Raw genomic sequence first — 19,703 nt, forward strand, 5'->3', positions numbered from 1 at the left:
AAAGTGAAAAGCATGTATAATGATTCTCAGGGTGGGGGGGGCGGGGAGTGGGAGGTATGGATGCTGAATATATGAGGTATATGTCCAAATCTGAGCACATGCCCAAAACTTGTTGGAAGGTATGGCATGTTCATACATATGGATTTTTAAAGTTTGAGAACCACTGGACTAAACAATTGGGTTCCCCACTGAACCCACATCAGTACTAAGGAAATAGAATTGCCTTTTCTACATCAATTATCACGGCCTTCACTGTCACCAGATCCAGTGACCATTCCTAACCTGCTTATATACTTCCAATCCTTGATATTCAGGTTTATAAAATATTTATCTTCATAAAAGCTAGAGGATGATGCTCGCCACCTTTTCTTCTCATCTGCCTAAAATCCATTTTACAATTTCTTCTAAAAATTTTAAGATACCTTTGCCTCCAGGCTTCTCTGTCTCTGGTTCTTATGAGAGCAGTATTTGTCTGGAAAGCAGACAACAAATATACTAATATGTGATCACAAGGAGAAAAGGAGTCTGCATCTAGAGAACAGAGGAAAATACACATATAAGTATTTTAAGTGGAGGGAGGTGGAGTAGGTAGAGGGAGAGTTGACAGAGAAGAAATTAAGAGAGAAGGGAGGGGCACCTGTGTGGCTCCGTTGAGCATTGGACTCTTGATTTTGGCTCAAGTCATGATCTCATAGTTCATGGGATCAAGCGCTGCATCAGGCTCCATGCTGACAGCTTAAAGCCTGCTTGGGATTCTCTCTCTCTCCCTCTCTCTCTCTGCCCCTCTCCCACTCATGCTCTCTTTCTCTCTCCCAAAATAAATAAATAAACTTTAGAATAAAAGAGAGAGAAAGGGAGATACTTGCAATTAGAATATCAAGCTCAGTGGTTCTGTCCAGTAATTCAGGTAAGTAAAGGCAAAGTAAGAGGCATATATGTATGTGGACCATGTGTGTATGTTTGTGTGTGTTTTCTAAGTATCCCTAATATAGTCATCTAAAGTATACTTTTCCTAAGCCTTGATGCTAGAAACCAATTAAAATATTTATCTGTATATTTGAATATCAGGCCAACCTTGCAGAGAGGAGCCTCTGCTGAGCCTCAGAGCTTGGGGTGAAACCCTGGGGGAAGATCATCTAAGCACCAATCAACCCACATCTAACACCTGGGTCATAAGATGGCCATGAAGCAGATTGCTCTCATTTGATCTTCAAATTATCCTCCAGAACCATTAACCATAGGTAAGCACTTCATAATTTTTAGCCATGAATGATAAGAAAAAAAAATTTTTTTTCATTTCACTTAAACACTCCTATGGGACTATTGTCTATAGAGGCTTGATAGTTGAAGGTTTCTGCAATTCTTTACTTTCCTCAAACTTCAAAGTTAACAGAGAAGAGAATACCAGAAAGAAAACCATTCCCCAAGTAAGAGATCATAAAGTACAAAATGCTTCTGAATTTCTTTAATAAATCTTACTGTAATCCCCAAAACGTATGTCTTACAATGCATCCCATAAACTTGTGAATACATTCTACAGTGGTATGCACCCCCATATGGTTGGTAAGATTTCAAGATTTGAAACCTGATGGCCAGGGTCCAAACTCTATTCATTAACCTCATGACCTAGGGCCATCACCCTAACCACACTGCCTTCGTCCTGTCCCTTCTTCCTCGTCTGGGCAACAGGAATGTTGGCAGTAACAGTGCCTACTTCCTAGGACTATTGTCATGAGGACTGTCATGAATTAATCCACCTTAATAGGCTTAGCACACTCTCTAGAGCATAAAAAAAGGACCCAATATATGTAAACGAGGTTAACATTATACAAAGGAAAGAAACAATACTATAAATCATTTAAAGACGAGTTTTAAGTTTTAAATTGTTGTCAGCAGATCCCTGCTCCTACTTCCCACAGAGACACTGAGACAAGCTTCTTCTGAGAGGACTTTTAAGTAAAACATCTAGAGATAAAGACACAGGCTAGCATACCCCAATTCAAATTACGTTCACACAAAATAATTTCTTGATGCTGACTGAAACTGTTGTCTTCTAAGACATTACCTTCTTTAAGCCCGAAAGCCTCAAAGTCTATAACTAGGAATGTAAGCAAATTAGAAGCCACTTTCTTTACACAGATTTCTCACTAACAAAATTCCACATCATGAACTTCTAATAATGTTTCTTGTCCACAGATTAATAATAACCAAGTTCAAAACCACATCATTTCCTTTTTCTGCCTCATTTCCTTCAAAGTGAAACATAATTCTTTCTTGGACCTAGAATAAAAATTTCCAGATTAACTAAGCAAATCGTTACCAGAAACGCAATTTTATAATACTACTATTTCAGGATACTCAAAACACATAAAACATCTGTGTGGTGTCTGTTAATACACAAAAATAACCTAAAAATGTGGTGTATACCACCTAAGTGGAAAATTGAGTCTATAACTAGAAGTGCAAACAGAAATCCACTCTAGAATCCATCAGTATTGTGTTTTGAAGTTCAGTTGGGAACATTTTAAGAACTGTGACACTTCCTTAAATCTTGGCCAGAGGTCAAAAACTGCTTGGCATGGATGTTTCATGTGCCCAACACAGTATTTTTTAAATTCTTAAACTCAAATATTTTTAGGTAGGCCATGCCCTTTATTCACTCATAGGCCCTTAAAGGCATTTTGTTTTGCAAACCTTAACTAAAGCCCATCCTTACAGAGAAGAGATCAAAAGATAACTGTTAGTTAAATGGGTAACTCACTGATGTCCTAATAAAGGCCAGAGACTTGGAAAATTAAGGGTACTAACAGTATCATTCAGAAATTCTTATAGTTTGCTTGTTGCGTTAATTTTAAGTATATGCTTGCGGTGTATGTATCTAACAGTGGCTTATTCGATTAGGACAGCTGAGCTGAATTGTTAAAATTCGATAGCTAAATTCTAAAAGAAACCAGAAAATAGAGAATTTTTAAAAACATGTTCCTGTGATATGAAAATTTGGGCTAAAATCCAAATTTTACATTATTTTCAAGAAATTAATCGCATTCAGTCAACAGTTGGTTTTTCCTCAAATAAAAGGAAATGAATTTGCTCGATGCAATATTTAAAGAGGAACTAGCTCCTACTGATGCATTTCCATGAATATTTATATATATACACACATAGAAACACGCACGTATATACACGCACTCAGAGTAGGGACTGAGCCCAACTATATAACTCTCAATTCTTTTCAGTTCCATTGTACTCTCTGGGAGATTCTATTCCACTTACAAATTAAAAATTAAGCCTGAGTCTGGGAGCCAAATAAGAGAACACTGGAGAGGACTTCCTAAAGCATTAGTTCGTGCATCACTCCAAAGATATTATGTTTTAGGCACTGATGAGGCACAAGCTAGCTGGCTTTAGAGTCAAAATATTATTAGTTAGGCGTCCTTTTCAAATTAACAAGGAGGAAGGCTTCCATTCAGACAGCCCCAGTAAGCACACCCTTGTCTCCAGCTTCTTCAGAACACAAATACAAGGCACCCTGAAGTGAATTTGCTTCTGGGGGCCGTGCGCCTGAACTCTCCTGGATCAGTCTTTCTGAAGGTTCTGGCGAATTCTCCCTCCATCTTGGACTTGAGTGCTGTTGGGAGACTTCCCAGAGCGAAGGACATGGAGAAGGGAACCCCAGAGCAGACCGCGAGAGGGGATCCTCTTGAAGGCCTACTTCTTGGATACACCTGTTGGAAAGCACTTCTTTCTCTTTGGAATTCCGCCATTTCATTCTTCTGTTCTGAAACCAAATTTTCACCTATTGACAAAATAATTGGACAAAACGATCACTTATTCCATGTTACTTCACTTCAGTATTTTAAACTATAATTTCTCCCAGTATACCTTCTATGAAATACCTTATTATGACAGCCAGCCTAGCAAAGTCCTTATCACTTTTCACTGGGCTCCTTCAAAAATATCTGAGAAATTACTTCAGCATAATATCCACACACTTATGAAACAAAACGACTGTGATAAATTGGTTACATCCTACAAGTATGACGTCTGATTTAACTCTCAATAGTTTAAAACATCATTTAGGCAATGCTAATTTATTTATAAAAAGGAAATGCCATTGACTAGTAATAATGTTTATTTTGTGCCAGGTGTCAAGGCATGCATGTTACGCCGAATACATAACTTAATCATCACAGTGAATGCAAGAAGTCCTCATTTCACACGTATAAAAACTGGGGTGCAGAGTGATAAACCAGTTCAAAGTCATAGAGCTAGTAAAATGGAAGCACTTAGAACAGAATCCATGACTGTGCTACTCCAGCGCCCAGGCTCTTATAACATTTACATTTCATCAGGAACTTCTAGAAAACTAAATTAAGAATACATTTTATAATGTTTTGATCAATTCCAGGCTTTATACAGTTTCCAAGTTTGATTACTCTAAGGATTTATCAAACTTGAAGAATTAGGCTCAATAAACAGCAACCAATTGTTGTACTTATGATAGTGGTTTCTAATTTGAGCCATATTCCACCTCACCCTACCGGAGTCTGTCTTTACTACTAACTTCTGTCTTTATCTGCTACATAGTCAACTGTGCCTGGTCAGAAAACTTCACAACAGGTTTCCTGACATCTCAAAATCCAATCACATTATTTTCCTGAGCATTACACTGCATCTTTACATGAACAATTTAGTGGATTTCTATTTTTAAAACAAAAACTAGAAAATTCTACATAAAAAAAAAATCATTGAAGTATTACCAAGTATTTATCCCAATGAAGGAAAAAATTGAGATGGTCTTTTCAGATTGGGAAAACAATTTCTTCATTCTTTCAACCTGACTGGCAATTTCAAAATGGCTACAAAGAACCTGACCCCAGGCAAGTGAGTCCAAAAGACTGCCATCTCAGTTACAATCCTGTGGTTAAGGCTTTTCATAAGAAAACAGTACTAATGTGTACATACCAGAGCATTTGGTTCTATTCATGAACTCATTTATTATTTGTGGTGAGCATTTACTCCTAGAAAGCCTGCCAAGTATTTCTAGTGGGCTTTCACTAAGACATTTATTTGTGCCCACTGGTGCCACATTCATTATTTTCTTTTTCCCGTCGCTTTTCTGCATATCAAGAGTTGTTTCTGGGTGATATCTCAGTGGAAAAAAAAAATCAAAAAAGTTCCTTCACAATCAACAGTATTGAAACAAAGGTACATATTTGGGGAAAATCATAAATGAAAAGTTCTACCTCTCAACAAATACAAAAACAATTTCCAAATGGATTAAACAGCTAAACACAAAAACAAAAGTATAAAAGTTTCAGAAAAAACTAGAAGATATCATCACAGTCATGGAGAGATGAATTTTTTTTTTAAGCATGACATAAAACATTAAGGCCACAAAAGAAAAAAAATAGAGCTGACAATATAAAAATGAGAAATTTCTGTGTAAATAAAGATACCACAAACATGAAAAAGCCACAAACTACTTTAAAGAATTAAAACCAGAGACTCAAAGAGATATTTGTGATCCATGTTCATGCATTATTCATAATAGCCAAAAGGCAGAAGCAACCAAAATGTCCACTGATGGGTGAATGCATAAACAAATGTGGTATATCCATACAATGGAATATTATTCAGCTTTAAAAGGTAAGGAAATTTTGACACGTGCTATAACATGGAAACCCTGAAGATATGCTAAGTGAAATCAACCAATCACAAAAGGACAAATACAAATGATTCATTTGAAAGTACCTAGAACAGTCAAATCATAGGGACAGAAAGTGGTGGTTGCTAGGGGCTAGAGTGAGGGAGAAATGGGGAGTCACTGCATAATGGATACAGAGTTTCAGTTTTACAAGATGAAAAAAGTTCTGGAGACTGAAGGTAGTCATGACTGTGCAACAACGTGAACTAAGTACCTGATGCCACTAAACTGTACCCTCAAAAAAGGTTAAAATGGTAAATTTTATGTTATGTATATTTTACCACAATGGAAGAAACCACCAACTTGGAGAGTCTGCAACGGCTGTAACAAGAAAATGTCACTAACTATAATATTCCAACTATTTTGATAACAGCTACAATAACTGCTACAAATAATACAGATAATAGCTAAAAAGTGGGAGCAATCCAAACACCCACGATGAGGATGGATAAACTGTGGTAAACCGTGTGATGGAATACTACACAGCCATGAGTACCGATGAGCTACTACTGCTTGCAAACATGTGAATGAATCTCACAAACATAATATTAAGGAAAAGAAGCCATATACCATAGAATTTGTACCGAATGATTCTGTTTATATAAACTACCCCCAAATAGGCAAAACTAATCTATGTTGTTAGAAGCCATGATAGTGGGTAGTCTCAGAAAAGGAAACAGTAACCGGGAGGGAATCTGCAAGGGACTACTGGCCTGGTGACAGGGTTCTACTGCTTGATCTGGGTGGTGGTAACACAGATTATTTGTCCTCTCCTTCAGAAAATCAAGATATATGTAGGGAATAATCCCATTTATATATATATTTTTTAACTTACATATTTATATATATTTATTTATTTATATTTATATATTTATATTTATAAATATATTTCTATATTTTATTTATATATATATTATTTATAATAAAATATTTTTATGTAATTTATTTATTTACTATTTATTTATTTTATTATATAATATTATTTATATAAAATATATTTATTTATATTATATATATTTTTATATATTTATATATATATAAATGGGATTATTTCCTACATATCTTGATATATCTTGATATATATATATAAATATATCTTGATATATATATAAATATATATATTTATCTTGATAAAGATATCTTTATCTTTATTTTATCTTGATATATTTATCTTGATATATCTTGATATACATATAAATATATATATTTCCTAGGGAAAGGAAGCAGTTAAGGAGAAACACATACACATGCACACACAATTCTGGGTCTCAATTCTAGGTCCCTATTATAAAATCAAAGTAGATTCCTCATAGGGTCCCTGTGAGGATAAATGACATCAAATGTAAGGACACATGGTAATCATGGTGGGTTTGCGTTCATTTATTTTAAAGATAAAGATAATACATGGTTCATCAAAGAAATTCAAACAAGAGCCATTTATAAATGACAGTAGTAAATGAAGGAGTTGGGTTGAAAAGGGAGGAGATGAGTTTTCATTTTTAACTTTACCAATTTCCCCTTTGTTTGAAATGCCATGTGTTAATTGTGTAATTAGATGTATATGCAAAGAAGAAAATGTGAAATTACTTCTGAGATGTTCACCAAATTCAGTGACATAAAAAGTATTCACTCCTCAGGCACTTGAATTTTAAAAACTATACAATCAACTATGTAACACTATACACCTGTGAATGAGAACTAGACGATAACATACAAACAAGGAAAACAGTTTGTTTTCTTGGAATGGACAGATTATGGTCATCCCCTCATAAATATTCTCTGATATGCCTGCTGCATCCCCTTTCCAATAGTCTGTTCTTAAGAAGATGATATGTACTGGGGTGCCTGGGTGGCTCAGTCAGTTGGGCGTCCAACCGACTCAACTTTGGCTCAGGTCAGGATCTCATGGTTCTCAATGTGCAAATCCCACACTGGGCTTTGCACAGATAGCGCAGAGCCTGCTTTTAATTCTCTGTCTCCCTCTTTCTCTCTGCCCCTCCCCGCTAGTGCTCGCACTCTCCCTCTCTCTCTCTCTCTCTCTCAAAAATAGATAAGCATTAAAAAATTAAAAAAAAAAAGATGACATGTACTATCAAAGATGTTCACATGGTCTCAGAGCACTGTGAGATCAAACCTAGCCACGTTTCCTGTTTTAACACTTACTTCAAGTTCTGACTCAACCTCCCCAACCTGTAGTTTCTCCCCTCTAACTCTGGAGACTTTTATCCATATCAGTGAGACGCAGGTGGGTCCTACTGAGCTTCTGTGCCTCCTTAGTCAGGCCCAACGATTCCTCTAAGGATGAGAGAGTTCCATCGCTAGACTCCCCAGGGGTATAGGGACCAGTCATATGGCTGTCCTCCCCAGACATGGAGATTAACATAAGGCTCCAGACAGATACGTAACTTTGAGGACCACTGACCTAGCTCCTTTATTTGGCAGTATATCTAACCTTCCAGGTGATGTCTCCTATGTTATTACCTCATAACATAGGAGACAATATTATCTGTTATTATCTAACTGTTCATGACCTTCTGCTTCATTTTTCCAGCTGCTTATATAAATTCCTGAGTGTGAAGAGTGTATCTCAATCAGTCCTTATCAACACTCCTTGCTGCCCACTTCGCACAGTGTCTTGCACGCAGCTGATTTATCTATCACATACACAGAATGGCTCAGTGACATAGAATTCCTACATTTGTCCCTGTTTTTGAAGTGAGAAACTGAGGCACAGAGCAGTCAATTAAGGTTAGGGACTCATTAGTATCACACGATGAGTAAAGCACAGACTGGCGGATCCAGGCCAATTACACTCTACCACACCACGTAATGCTTCCTACAACTAGAAGCAGTTGGGCGTGGGGGTAGGGACAGATCACTTCCCTAGGGAAAGGAAGCAGTTAAAGAGAAAGAAAGAAAGAAAGGTTAAGGAGAGTTTCATCCAAAAATAACTGGTTTAATAAAATCCAAAGTTAGAAACCAGGTCATTTGTACCGAGGGAAGAACAGGTGAGCACAGTGGTTAACACAGAGACTGTGCTAACAACTTCAGTGCCTTGAAGCTAATTCAAAAAATCCAGGTGGATTGTAGCCTTGCATCACAAAAGCCAGCTTGGCAGATGGACTACCTGCTACATTTCAACTGCTGCCATCCCTCTTAGTCAAGTGCCTTGTGCAGTGAACATGCGGCACAATCATACAGGATAGCACCAGGTGGAGGAGAACACAACTCCAGAGTCAGGTAACCTGGAGTGAGAGCCCAATTCCCAAGCAGCTCCACTACATGACATCAGACCTATCTGTGTTCACTTCTCTACATTTTCTCATCTAGAAAATGAGAATGATTACAGTGCTTATTTCACATGGTGATTATAAAATGATTAAATAGTCCAATACTAGTGGCTTAATGTACAAGAAAGGCTTGTAAGTGTTGCAACTATGAAACTACTTTACTGCGCTTGACATAAGCCCAAAATGCAGAGTAATGAGATCTAGTTAGAGATATTTATGAGTCACACATTTGGGAATGGATTTGGGATTGGAAATGAAGAAAAAGGGAAATCGGCTCCTGCTTTTGTAGAACATTACGTAGTCTACTCTGAAACCAGAGCAAACAATTAATGATACAAATGCCACATCCTTAGTGTTTCTCTTCATTTAGGAAGATTTAAGCATGCAAAAACCTAGACCTCTCAGCAAATGGACCTATTTCCAAATAGGAATTGTGATATGTATTTCCACCCACTAAAAAATTGCGAAAATCATTTCAATAGCACTTTAGGGCCCAGCACCATACCTAGTACAACAGATATTTGCCAAACGCATGGGTTTCATTGTATTCCTTCAGAAATCAGGAGCATGGACATCTTCCTGCTCATTAGTACCTGTGATTCCTTTAGTCCCAAGCTGATGGCAAGTTTCTTTCGGTCTGTTTTGCTGATATATTTCTGCTTCTGAAACATTTTCTCCAGAGCCTTTCTCTGATCCTCAGAAAAAACAGCTCTTCTTAAAATACCCCGCCGAGCTTTGGAGTTCGAGTCCTGGGTCAGGAGGGACAGTACATTCTCTTCTCCTAGAGGGGGAAAACATATACAAAACCTGGTTAGCTTTATTAGTAAGGAGAAGTCAGTCTGCCTTTCCCAGGACAGCATCTTCCTTCTCTGTACTATGGCCAAACACTCTTATCTCTGAACTCTGCACACTTTGAGCAGTGCTTCTTCCATGTTTTTGGTCATGGACTCCATTGAGAATCTGATAAATGCCCTTCACTCCCCAATGAGATAAAAGTACATCTGCTCGCCCTCCCAATTTGGGTGCCACGTTAGAAAGTCCATGGTCCCATGGGGTGCCTGAGTGGCTCAGTTGGTTAAGTGTCTGACTTCAACTCAGGTCATGATCTCATGGTTCATGAGTTTGAGTCCCGCATTGGGCTCTGTGCTGACAGCTCAGAGCCTAGAGCCTGCTTCAGATTCTGTTTCCCTCTCTCTCTGTGCCGCCCCCCCCCCCACTCATTCTCTCTCTCTCTCTCTCAAAAACAAACATTAAAAATTTTTAAAGTTTTCTCTACTTCTTCATTTATTTATTCATCTGTTTTCTCTCTCAACAAAGTTTGAACACTTACCATATGCCAGGCCGTCTGCTCAATGCTACACATTGAGAAACAAGATAAATATATTTTATTATATGCATTACCTGTAAGATTTAGTGGAAGGCATTTATTTTTATTTATTTTATTTTTAACTTTTTAATACTACTTATTTTGCAATAAAATAAATAGCTTTTGAATTTTCAGTATTGTTCTTTTCTTCCTTTTTTTTTTTTTTTCCAGAGAGAGCGCACGCAAGCAGTAGAGGGAGAGAAATTCTTCATCAGGTTCCACCGGGAGGGCCTAGCATGGCCCAATGCAGGGTTCGATTTCATGACCCTGAGATCATGACCTGAGCTGAAACAAGAGATGGATGCTCAACCGAATGAGCCACCCAGGTGCCCCTGGAAGGCATTTACTCAACTAGCATCACAAATGTGAGGATGTATTCCTAAGGAGGGTGCCTTGGGAGCACAAAGCAAGGGTCTGATCTTAATTTGGGATGTCAAGGAAAGCTTACAGGAGTCAGAGATGTTCAATCTGAGAAAGGAAGTTTGGAAGACCCCCAATCACCACCACTCCCCAATCCAAGTGATCATCAACTCCTTCAGGTCAGAGATATTTACTACTTTTTCTGCCTTTTGCACAACTGGTTCCCACCCTCTGAGAGTTTCCTTCATCATTCACCATTTATTCATTCATTTGGCTTTCCAGCTGTGATAGGCAGAACAATGGCCTTCCCAAAGATTACATACTATGTATGTTCCCTAGAACCTGTAAATATGTCATATTACATTACAAGGGAAAAGTAAGGTTCCAAGTGTAGTATCAGTTGCTAATCAACTGACCTTGAGATTAGAAGACATCCTGGGGTATTCTAGGGTATCCAGGTGGGCCTAATGTGATCACAAGGGTCCTTACGAGTGGAAGAAGGAGAAAAACAAGGAAGTCACAGTCAGAGATTTACTCTCTCTGATGCTACACTCTTGCTTTGAAGATGAAGGAAGTGGCCACAAACCAAGAAATGTAGACGGCCACTAGAAACAGGGAAAGGCAAGAAACAAATTCTCCCCAAGAGCCTCCAGAAGGAACACAGCCCTGCTGACACTTGATTTTAGTCCAGTGAGACCCATTTAAGGCTACTGAACCCCATAAATATAAGATAATAAGCTTCTATTGTTTTAAGACAGGAGATTTGCAGAAATTTGTTACCACAGCAAAAGGACACTGATACCTGGTATCAGACTAACTGAGCTTATTTGAGGAAACCAGACACAGCACATGGTCCCTGCCCTTAAGGAGCTCACCTTCTCATGGGAGGACTAACACATGAACACCACAGCAGAATATAAGCACCAGGGGAGCAGGGACTCCAGTTTATGGCTATAGCTGGTATGCATTCTGCTGCTTAATAATTATTTCTTTAAAATTTTTTTTAAATATTTGTTTATTTCTGAAAGAGAGAGAGACAGAGTGTGATTGGGGAAGGGACAGAGAGAGAGAGGGAGAAACAGAATCTGAAGCAGGCTCCAGACTCTGAGCTGTCAGCACACAGCCTGATGCAGGGCTCGAACTCATGAGCCGTGAGATCATGACCTGAGCCAAAGTCAGATGCTCCACAGACTGAGCCACCCAGGAGCCCCCAAAATTACATCTAAATAAAAAAGAAAATGAATGCCTTAAGCCCTAGAATAGAATGCTCTATGAAATTCTCTGGTATCACAAAGGAGGAAGTAATTAGTTCAGAGAAAGCAGGTTGAGCCAAGTCTAAAAGAACAATCCAGTTCAAGAGAGAAAGAACCAAGGCCAACCTAAGCAGAGTGACTGCAAGTCTAAAAGCACTAAGGCACACCTATAAATACAGAGAACAAACTGATGGTTGCCAGAGGGGAGAGGGGTGAAGGGCTGGGCAAAATGAGTTAAGGGGAGTAGGTAATACAGGCTTCCAGTTATGGAATGAGTAAATTATGAAAATAAAAGGCACAGCACAAGGAATATAGTCAATGATATTGTAATAGTAATGTATCGGGACAGATGGTAGCTATACTTGTGGCAAACACAGCATAATGTATAAACTTGTTGAATCACTGTGTTGTACACCTGAAACTAATATAACCTTGTGTGTCAACTACACTCAACATTTTTCTAAAAAGCATTAAGGCACGAAGGAATAAAGTTTATCTGAGGAAAAGTAAACAGTCTTCAAGGCTGGGGAAAGGCATGAAGCAGCAGGTGCAAGCTGGCACCCTTATCCAGCCTGCAGATGGGCTTTGCTGGTCTTAGAATTCTGATTGAGCTGTCCACATTTCACAACTAGGAGATTTCATGTGAAGTCCAGGTTTCTGACATCTCTTCAAAGGGAACCACACTAGGCTCACCTTCCCAGAAAGTAAAGAGCTACCAGAGAACGCAGCAGGTGCCCCCTCTTGATGGAACATGTGGCCCCCAGTCTGTCACAGCCTCACCCAGCTTACCAGGCTCTTGAAGACATTTGGACCTTTGACATAGAGATTAGAGTGGAATGGGGCCAGATCATAGAGGATTATAAGAGTCTGGGACATTATCCAACAGTAGTGAAAATCAAGAGGAGATGTTTAATCAGGGTGTGACATGATAATGATAAACACACAGTACTCTGTACCATTATATTTACTCTGTGTTAAGCCACAGACACACATTAATTCATTTAATCCTCCCAACCGATGCCATCAACATTACATACTATTATTTTCCCCATTTTACAGATGAATAAAATGAAGATCAGATAGTTTAAAAAACTTTGTCCAAGGGCACATGGCTAGGGTTTCAAACCCAAAACAACTCATTTCAAAACAAAGGCTCCCAACCCTACACAATATATTCTAACACAATGTGACTTATATTTTAGGAAACAAGTGTCAACAAATGAATAAATCTTGTCAAATCTCCTTCTGCAATATGATACTTCCTTTCCTATTGGCTAAAAGATTGCAGATCATCTCCCAATGTGTCTCTCAGCCCTGGTTTATATCTCATTCTGGTTCCTCCTCACATTGCTAGAAGGACCACTGGCCTCTCCCTCTTTCCTTCCAGCTCTGTTACACTTGCATCTTCTTAGAAATGCCATAGCTTCTGGGATGTAATCCAGCCTAATTCTTTGCAAAGGTCTGCTTTTACTGATGCTCTATCCATCCATTCTATCATGAGATCTGGTTAGTTTTCCATCTAGAGCATCATTTCTTTCTTTTGCCTGTCACATGCCAAGGCCATATCTTGAAGTCATGTTTTGACAACTGCATTCACTATTTCTTTATCAAAGATTTAAGTAGCTTTATGAACTCTTGGTCAATAAAAAAAAATACAACTCAATATGTTCTTTTTCTAAATGCTCTTCTCTGAATTTTTCTTGGTATAGAGACTATGGAATTGGCCCTCCTGCCACAGGGACTCAACTGTTGGGATGATGTCTCTCCAGCACAAAGGACTTTGAAATATGAGATACAGAAGAACTGGGCTTATAGATCACTGCACTTACCTGTATGACTTAAAGCAAGTCACTCAGCTTCTTTCAGCTTATCTTACAGGGTTGCTCTAAGGATTTGATGACATAATACAAGAAAATTTCAGTGCCTAGCCCACAGTAAGGATCCCACAAATCTACCCACTTCCATTTGTTAGATTTCATTTGATTCTTTTTCTTAAAGTTTATTTATTTGGGGGGGAGGGTCGGGGGGGAGCACAGAGAGAGGGAGACAGAGAATCCCAAGCAGGCTCTGTGCTGTCAGCACACAGCCCAATGCAGGGCTTGAACTCACAAACCATGACCTGAACTGAAATCAAGTCAGATGCTTAACTGACTGAGGCACCACAGACATCCTCTGTATAGATGAAGAGGACCTTGTGAATCAAAATTCTTGGCTCCTTCCTCTGGCCCACACTGTTTCTTTACTCAGATGTTACAACATGTCAAAATGGAAGGGAGGAAACACTTATAAAAGCCAGAGTTCCTGTCTGTGACTATAGGCTTCTGACCCCTGTCCTGGGCCTGTCTGTGAGCCTGACTACATGGTATCTCCCATACAGCCTAATAACTGTGTCCTCAAATTTAGCATGCCCTATCACTTGATTTTTTGATTCTGGCATTTTTAATTTGTTAATGTATATAATCTATCATTATAATAGCTATATGTATTAAAAATTGGGGGAAAAACTAAATATGCAAAGGTAAAGAAATGTATATGTATATTATACTATATCCACTTGGTGAAATTATTTAAAGAACTATGAAGATCAAGCAGCAGCAAAGAAAATCTGCTTTAATGTGTACGATAAGATCCATACTATGCTTACAACTAGATTAAAATGCAGGGGAAAAAAAGACTGAAAAAGCAAAAATAAATACTAAAATAGGGTACTGTACAGTTATGGACAAATAATTCATATCTATTCTGCATTTTAAGTGTGGTCCTATTTTCTAAGGAAAACAAGCAAACACTATAGCAACCTTTTTGGGAATAATCTGGTGGAGTGATTGAGATGTCACTGAGTGACAAGTGAAGATGAATCCAATCCATCCTTCAGGTGCTCACAGTTGATAAGTGAAGATCAATCCATCCTTCAGGTGCTCACAGTTGATAAGGAGAGGTCCAAGAAATATACAGACAGCCACAACACAGTGGGATAAATAACCACAGACCACAGCAGAGAAAGTATTTAAGAGCCAGATGAGAAGCCACTAAGACTTGGAAGCTAACAGAGTAAGTCCTGAGAGAGAGGAACAGCTAGAAGAATAGCAATTCCTCTTGCTGGCAGCCTAGACAAAGGCAGGCAGAGCAGAGGGACTAGCATTTGCAGACTCACAAGTGAGAGGAGGACATGGCAAAACACGGTGGATCTGGAATCTCACACAGCTTGGTATCTCCAGATTGTGGGGTATGAATGGCAGAAACACAGGCGATAGCCAGATAGGTATATTAGGGCCCTGGTGGGGGCAGGGGGAAGGTTTTGCCTGAAAGAAGTTTATGCTGTAACTTACCCTAGAGGAAAGCCTTTCAAGGAGCACCTAAAGTGCTGCTACTCAGCACTGTAGAAAGGCCTGTATTTTCTGAGCTAATAAAACTTTTCATATCTATGGGGAAATGCACAGCAAATTTATGGACCTACAAGCCTAATTTTTAAAAATCTACATACATTTTTTTCTAAGCAGAGATTTTATAAGTAAGGACAATGATTCTCCCCCTTTAGCCCCTTCTTCACCAAGGTCTACAAGTTTAAATAAAACAATGGGGTAACACATTTCAATATCCCTAAAACTTTTATTAGAAACTCATAGGTTTTCCTATAGAACTATTTTCAAGTAAAGACAAAGAAGATTCCCATTGAGAAAATCTACAAATAAATTATTCTCTCCAATGTGGTAAATACTAACATTTTGGAAGTCATGGACCCAAACCAGACTCAATCTCTGAGAAATCTGGAGTGGTTATGAAGGTCAAAGGGTTAACTCCTGGACCTGGCACCCTACAGACCTACAGTGAATATGATACAACTAATGAACAAGCAAAAAAATACAGCAACGATAAAGACTATGACATTCTTCCTTTCTTTGCTAGCTACCTGGTTTCTCTTAGCACTCCTCTCAATACACAAATCCTGCTGGTTTTCATTAGGTGATATGCCTTAGGTTCCTACTAAAAGAGTATTTATGATAAGATGCTACTTATACCGTTGATGCTCCTTTCCATGTCTCCCCACAGTCTTTTATGGGCTCTCTCTGGATCTAACCATAAACCACACCATGGAACCTACACCACCTCCATTCCTTCTAAGCCTATGAATATGTGCTCAAGTCTCTGCCTGCAAAACAAACATACAGACTTTAAGAACTTGTTGGTGACTGAAAATTCTTTCAGAAACTACTAAACTGTTATAAGCAACAAACACCTAGTAGAACTATGTCTAAACTCATGACAAATGTCTGACTTGTATGGAAACTTCCAGGTGACGATAAAATAAATAAATAAATAAATAAATAAATAAATAAATAAATAATATAATATAATATAATATAATATAATATAATATAAAAATAAAAATAAGCAGATATAGAGTTTAAGACACATAGAAAAGAGGCTTTAAAAGCCAGGGCCACCAATTCAATGTGCTACAGACTCTACCAATTTGTGAATATCACTATTTAAAATGTGGCTTCCATATATATGGGGCTCAACAGGTACTACTGTTATGTGCTCAGTACATACAGCATGTCATGTCATCTTTACAACAATCCCCAGAGGGAGGTATTACCATCCTAATTTTCCACAGGAAAAAAACTAAGGTGCCAGAAAGTTAGGCTGTGCACTTGAAGTCAGTGAGACCAATCAATATTCTTTAAAATTATACCAAAGATTGTCAAAGTTATGAGTAGGCAAAGAGGTAAGGAGGTGAGAAGAGTCAGATTAAAGCGGCAGAGTGACCTAGGATAGAAAGTTTCAAAGGTGTGATTCCCTGGATCCTAAAATGGCCCCAAGGACCATTCCCCAGAAAATCACTGTGTGACATGGGCCTGGTGAAGGGCACTCCAACTGGAGGTGTGCTGTGTGTAAATGACACGTTCGTGGAGGAAAGGAAGGAGGGTGACAGAGAAACAGAGCATTAGATAACTAATGGAACCCTTCATATTTTCACATGTGGGGATGTAGTGTGTGTGTGTGTGTGTGTGTGTGTGTGTGTGTGTGTGTTTTATGTAATTCTTGTGGATTTGAGGCTTGGAAAAAGAAGATAGTGCCTTCCATGGCTCGCCTTATTTAAACTAGAAGTCTACCTTCCAATCTCTATATAATCTAGTACTTGGAAATGCTGTATTATAACACTTCATTATCATATTCATTTGATTTAGTAAAAATCTTTCCCTTATATTAAGCCCAAATTCAATTTCCATTAAACTCCACTCATTGGTCCCAATTCTATCCTTTACATCTATACTGAATATGGTATATCTAATTTGACAATAACTCTCATGTTCTCCTTATTCTCTTCTCCAGGCCAAAAAAATACTCAATGACTTTAGAAAATTCATGACCAGACATATAGATCCTTTGCAATTTTAGTTGCTGACTGCTTCCTGACCTGGTTTTTATTTGCTCACTGTGCCTTCTAAAGTGGGGCTCTAGAACTAAACAGGTTCTAATAGGCTGTCTGACCATTAGAGTTTAGTAGAACTATTTATCTCCCTTGTTCTGGGCATTCTACTTCTAAACACATAATCCAACTGCCCCATATCATTCTGTAGACACATACTGAGCCAAGAGTATAACCCTTCCCTTCTTTGTTCTATTCAGCCAATTCTCTTTATTCTGTACTTGTGCTCTTCTTCTGGGGAATCTCAAATCAGGACTTTATTAGCTGCCCTGTTAGAGGTCCCACTATGGTCAGACAAGGGCTGCAGACAAGATCAGGAACAAGCACCCTATATCTCTAAGTAGCTCAGCTCCCCATCCCCCAGCCTCCACTACTTATGAACATTTGGGGAGAAAGGGAACTCCTTTCCTGGAAAGTTACTCAAATACTTTCACTGCCTCTGTAGAACCGTTGAATAGAGCCATCAACTTGGAAAATCTATTGTCTTTGAGTCTCCAACTCCTTTAAACATTCTTCCTGGTTGACCGACTGTCATTTATCTCTGGAACACCCCTCCCTTCACTATTGAGAAGTCAAAACCTATACTCAACTTACTGCATAAAACTGCTTAGGTTTTCAACAAAATAATCATGCTTCTTTCTTTATTAGCACAAAATGCTGCATCCCTTTGAAGATCTGAGAGTGCTAACAATAAATCCTCACAGAAGGACTGCTATAGGTCTTGTTGCTTTTCTCAGGGCACCCAGACTCCAGCTGAGAACAGTGAAAGAGAACACAGGCAGGTCAGGTGGCAAGAATACTAATCAGAGCATCGCCCATCTTTGACAGTGACGCTCAAGACCAACCTACGTTCACAATAATAAAAGTAATGGCCCTTCCCTTCTGTAGTCAACAAAATCCTAAATTTGAATTTGGACAGTATATTATGTTCTTTTAAGTTTCACAAAGAAGAGGAAATAGCAAAATGATCTTAAGATGTAGAATAGAAGTTCATATCCCAAGGAAGAGGCAGAGCAGTTTGTCCCAGAATATTTTCCTGCTTGTATTTTCATCCTACTACTCTAAATTTAAACTTTTAATGCATAGAATTGTTGAACGATCACATGCAAGTTGAGTACTCAAAGACAAAATGAAATAATTATCTGATTAATTCAATTAGCCATTCTACCTAATTAAGACTCCCGCACTTTTTCAGGTGTTTTTTTTCCCTCCACAAGTTTCCATTTCATTTTAGCTGAGAAATGTGTGATTTTGAAAAGAACCTTATGGATGTAATATCAAAGATTTTCCTTCCACTGCTTTGGGGGAGGGGAGAACTTTTACCACTGCCTTTTAATGTTTCCCCACTGTAAGGGTTGTGCTTAAATAGCCTATTAAACTATTTATTATATGTGAGAAGGGCACTGGATGAATGATTGTTTCCACATTGCAACAACAAATCAATCATAAATCTAAAAGGTTAACAAGAAAAGCGAAATCAATTTTATACAAGTGAATCATGTTACAAGAGTCAAAATGATATTTTACTCGCTTGTTCGGAACCTGTTGATCCGATCCTACACTTTAGAAAGAGTGAAGTCAATTTTGTGAGGGCCACCGATTTCATTTCTTATTAAAATGTTTAGTATAAACCTTGATTTTGGCTGTCCACACATGTCAGCACATTTTGGTTGAAATTTAATACAAGATTACTTGGACAGTTCATTTTCCTCCGTCTGTGCAATGGAAAAAAAATGTAAATGCTTGGGCATAAAAACTGTTCTTATTATTAAAAAAAGAAGAAAAAAAAGAAAATCTAGTAAATGCCTTAAATAAAAAAAGATTACTGTGCAGATGTAAGCCTTATTAACGTTCTTTGGTATCATGGTTATTTATGTAAAATTCTTTATTGACAGCCTAAATCCACCATTTCATTATTATTTGCTGCTAATACGATGAACATTATAAACAAAAAAATAAAAAAGTCATTTCAGATTTATAACTAATGAGACACCAAAGTTTATTAAAAACACTTGTGGCATCTCTAAAGTGTTTTTAAAATGCCAACCTCAGAAATGGAGACAAACCAAGTACAGCATTCTCTATGCTTGATCTGAGCTGTGCTGATTTACCCCTTATATGTTTTATTAAATAAAAAAGATAAACATAGGACTTAATAGGCCTCTAGGGATAGATGCCACAATATATAACAGTTACGCCAAAGGCATAAAGTGGAAAGAACTGAGAGGCAGATGGAGGAAAATGAGTCTCGCTTAAAGTAATTTTTCAAGCAATTGAGAGTATGATGACATTC

General features: G+C 38.1%; 1 protein-coding gene across 1 annotated transcript in view; it reads right to left on the reverse strand.

The window, feature by feature from the left end:
- Window positions 1-1,450: 1,450 nt before the first annotated feature.
- The window catches only part of DBX2 (developing brain homeobox 2), a 36,016-nt gene continuing 17,763 nt past the window's right edge, over window positions 1,451-19,703 (reverse strand). Inside the window, exons 3-4 of the mRNA XM_027035949.2 lie at window positions 9,591-9,778; window positions 1,451-3,796 (exon numbers count right to left, since the gene is read on the reverse strand). Coding sequence (XP_026891750.1) covers window positions 3,467-3,796; window positions 9,591-9,778 — 518 coding nt within the window. The 3' untranslated portion in view covers window positions 1,451-3,466. The remainder of the gene's footprint in view (window positions 3,797-9,590; window positions 9,779-19,703) is intronic.

Source organism: Acinonyx jubatus, chromosome B4 (genome assembly GCF_027475565.1).
Source record: "Acinonyx jubatus isolate Ajub_Pintada_27869175 chromosome B4, VMU_Ajub_asm_v1.0, whole genome shotgun sequence".
NCBI lineage: Eukaryota > Metazoa > Chordata > Mammalia > Carnivora > Felidae > Acinonyx > Acinonyx jubatus.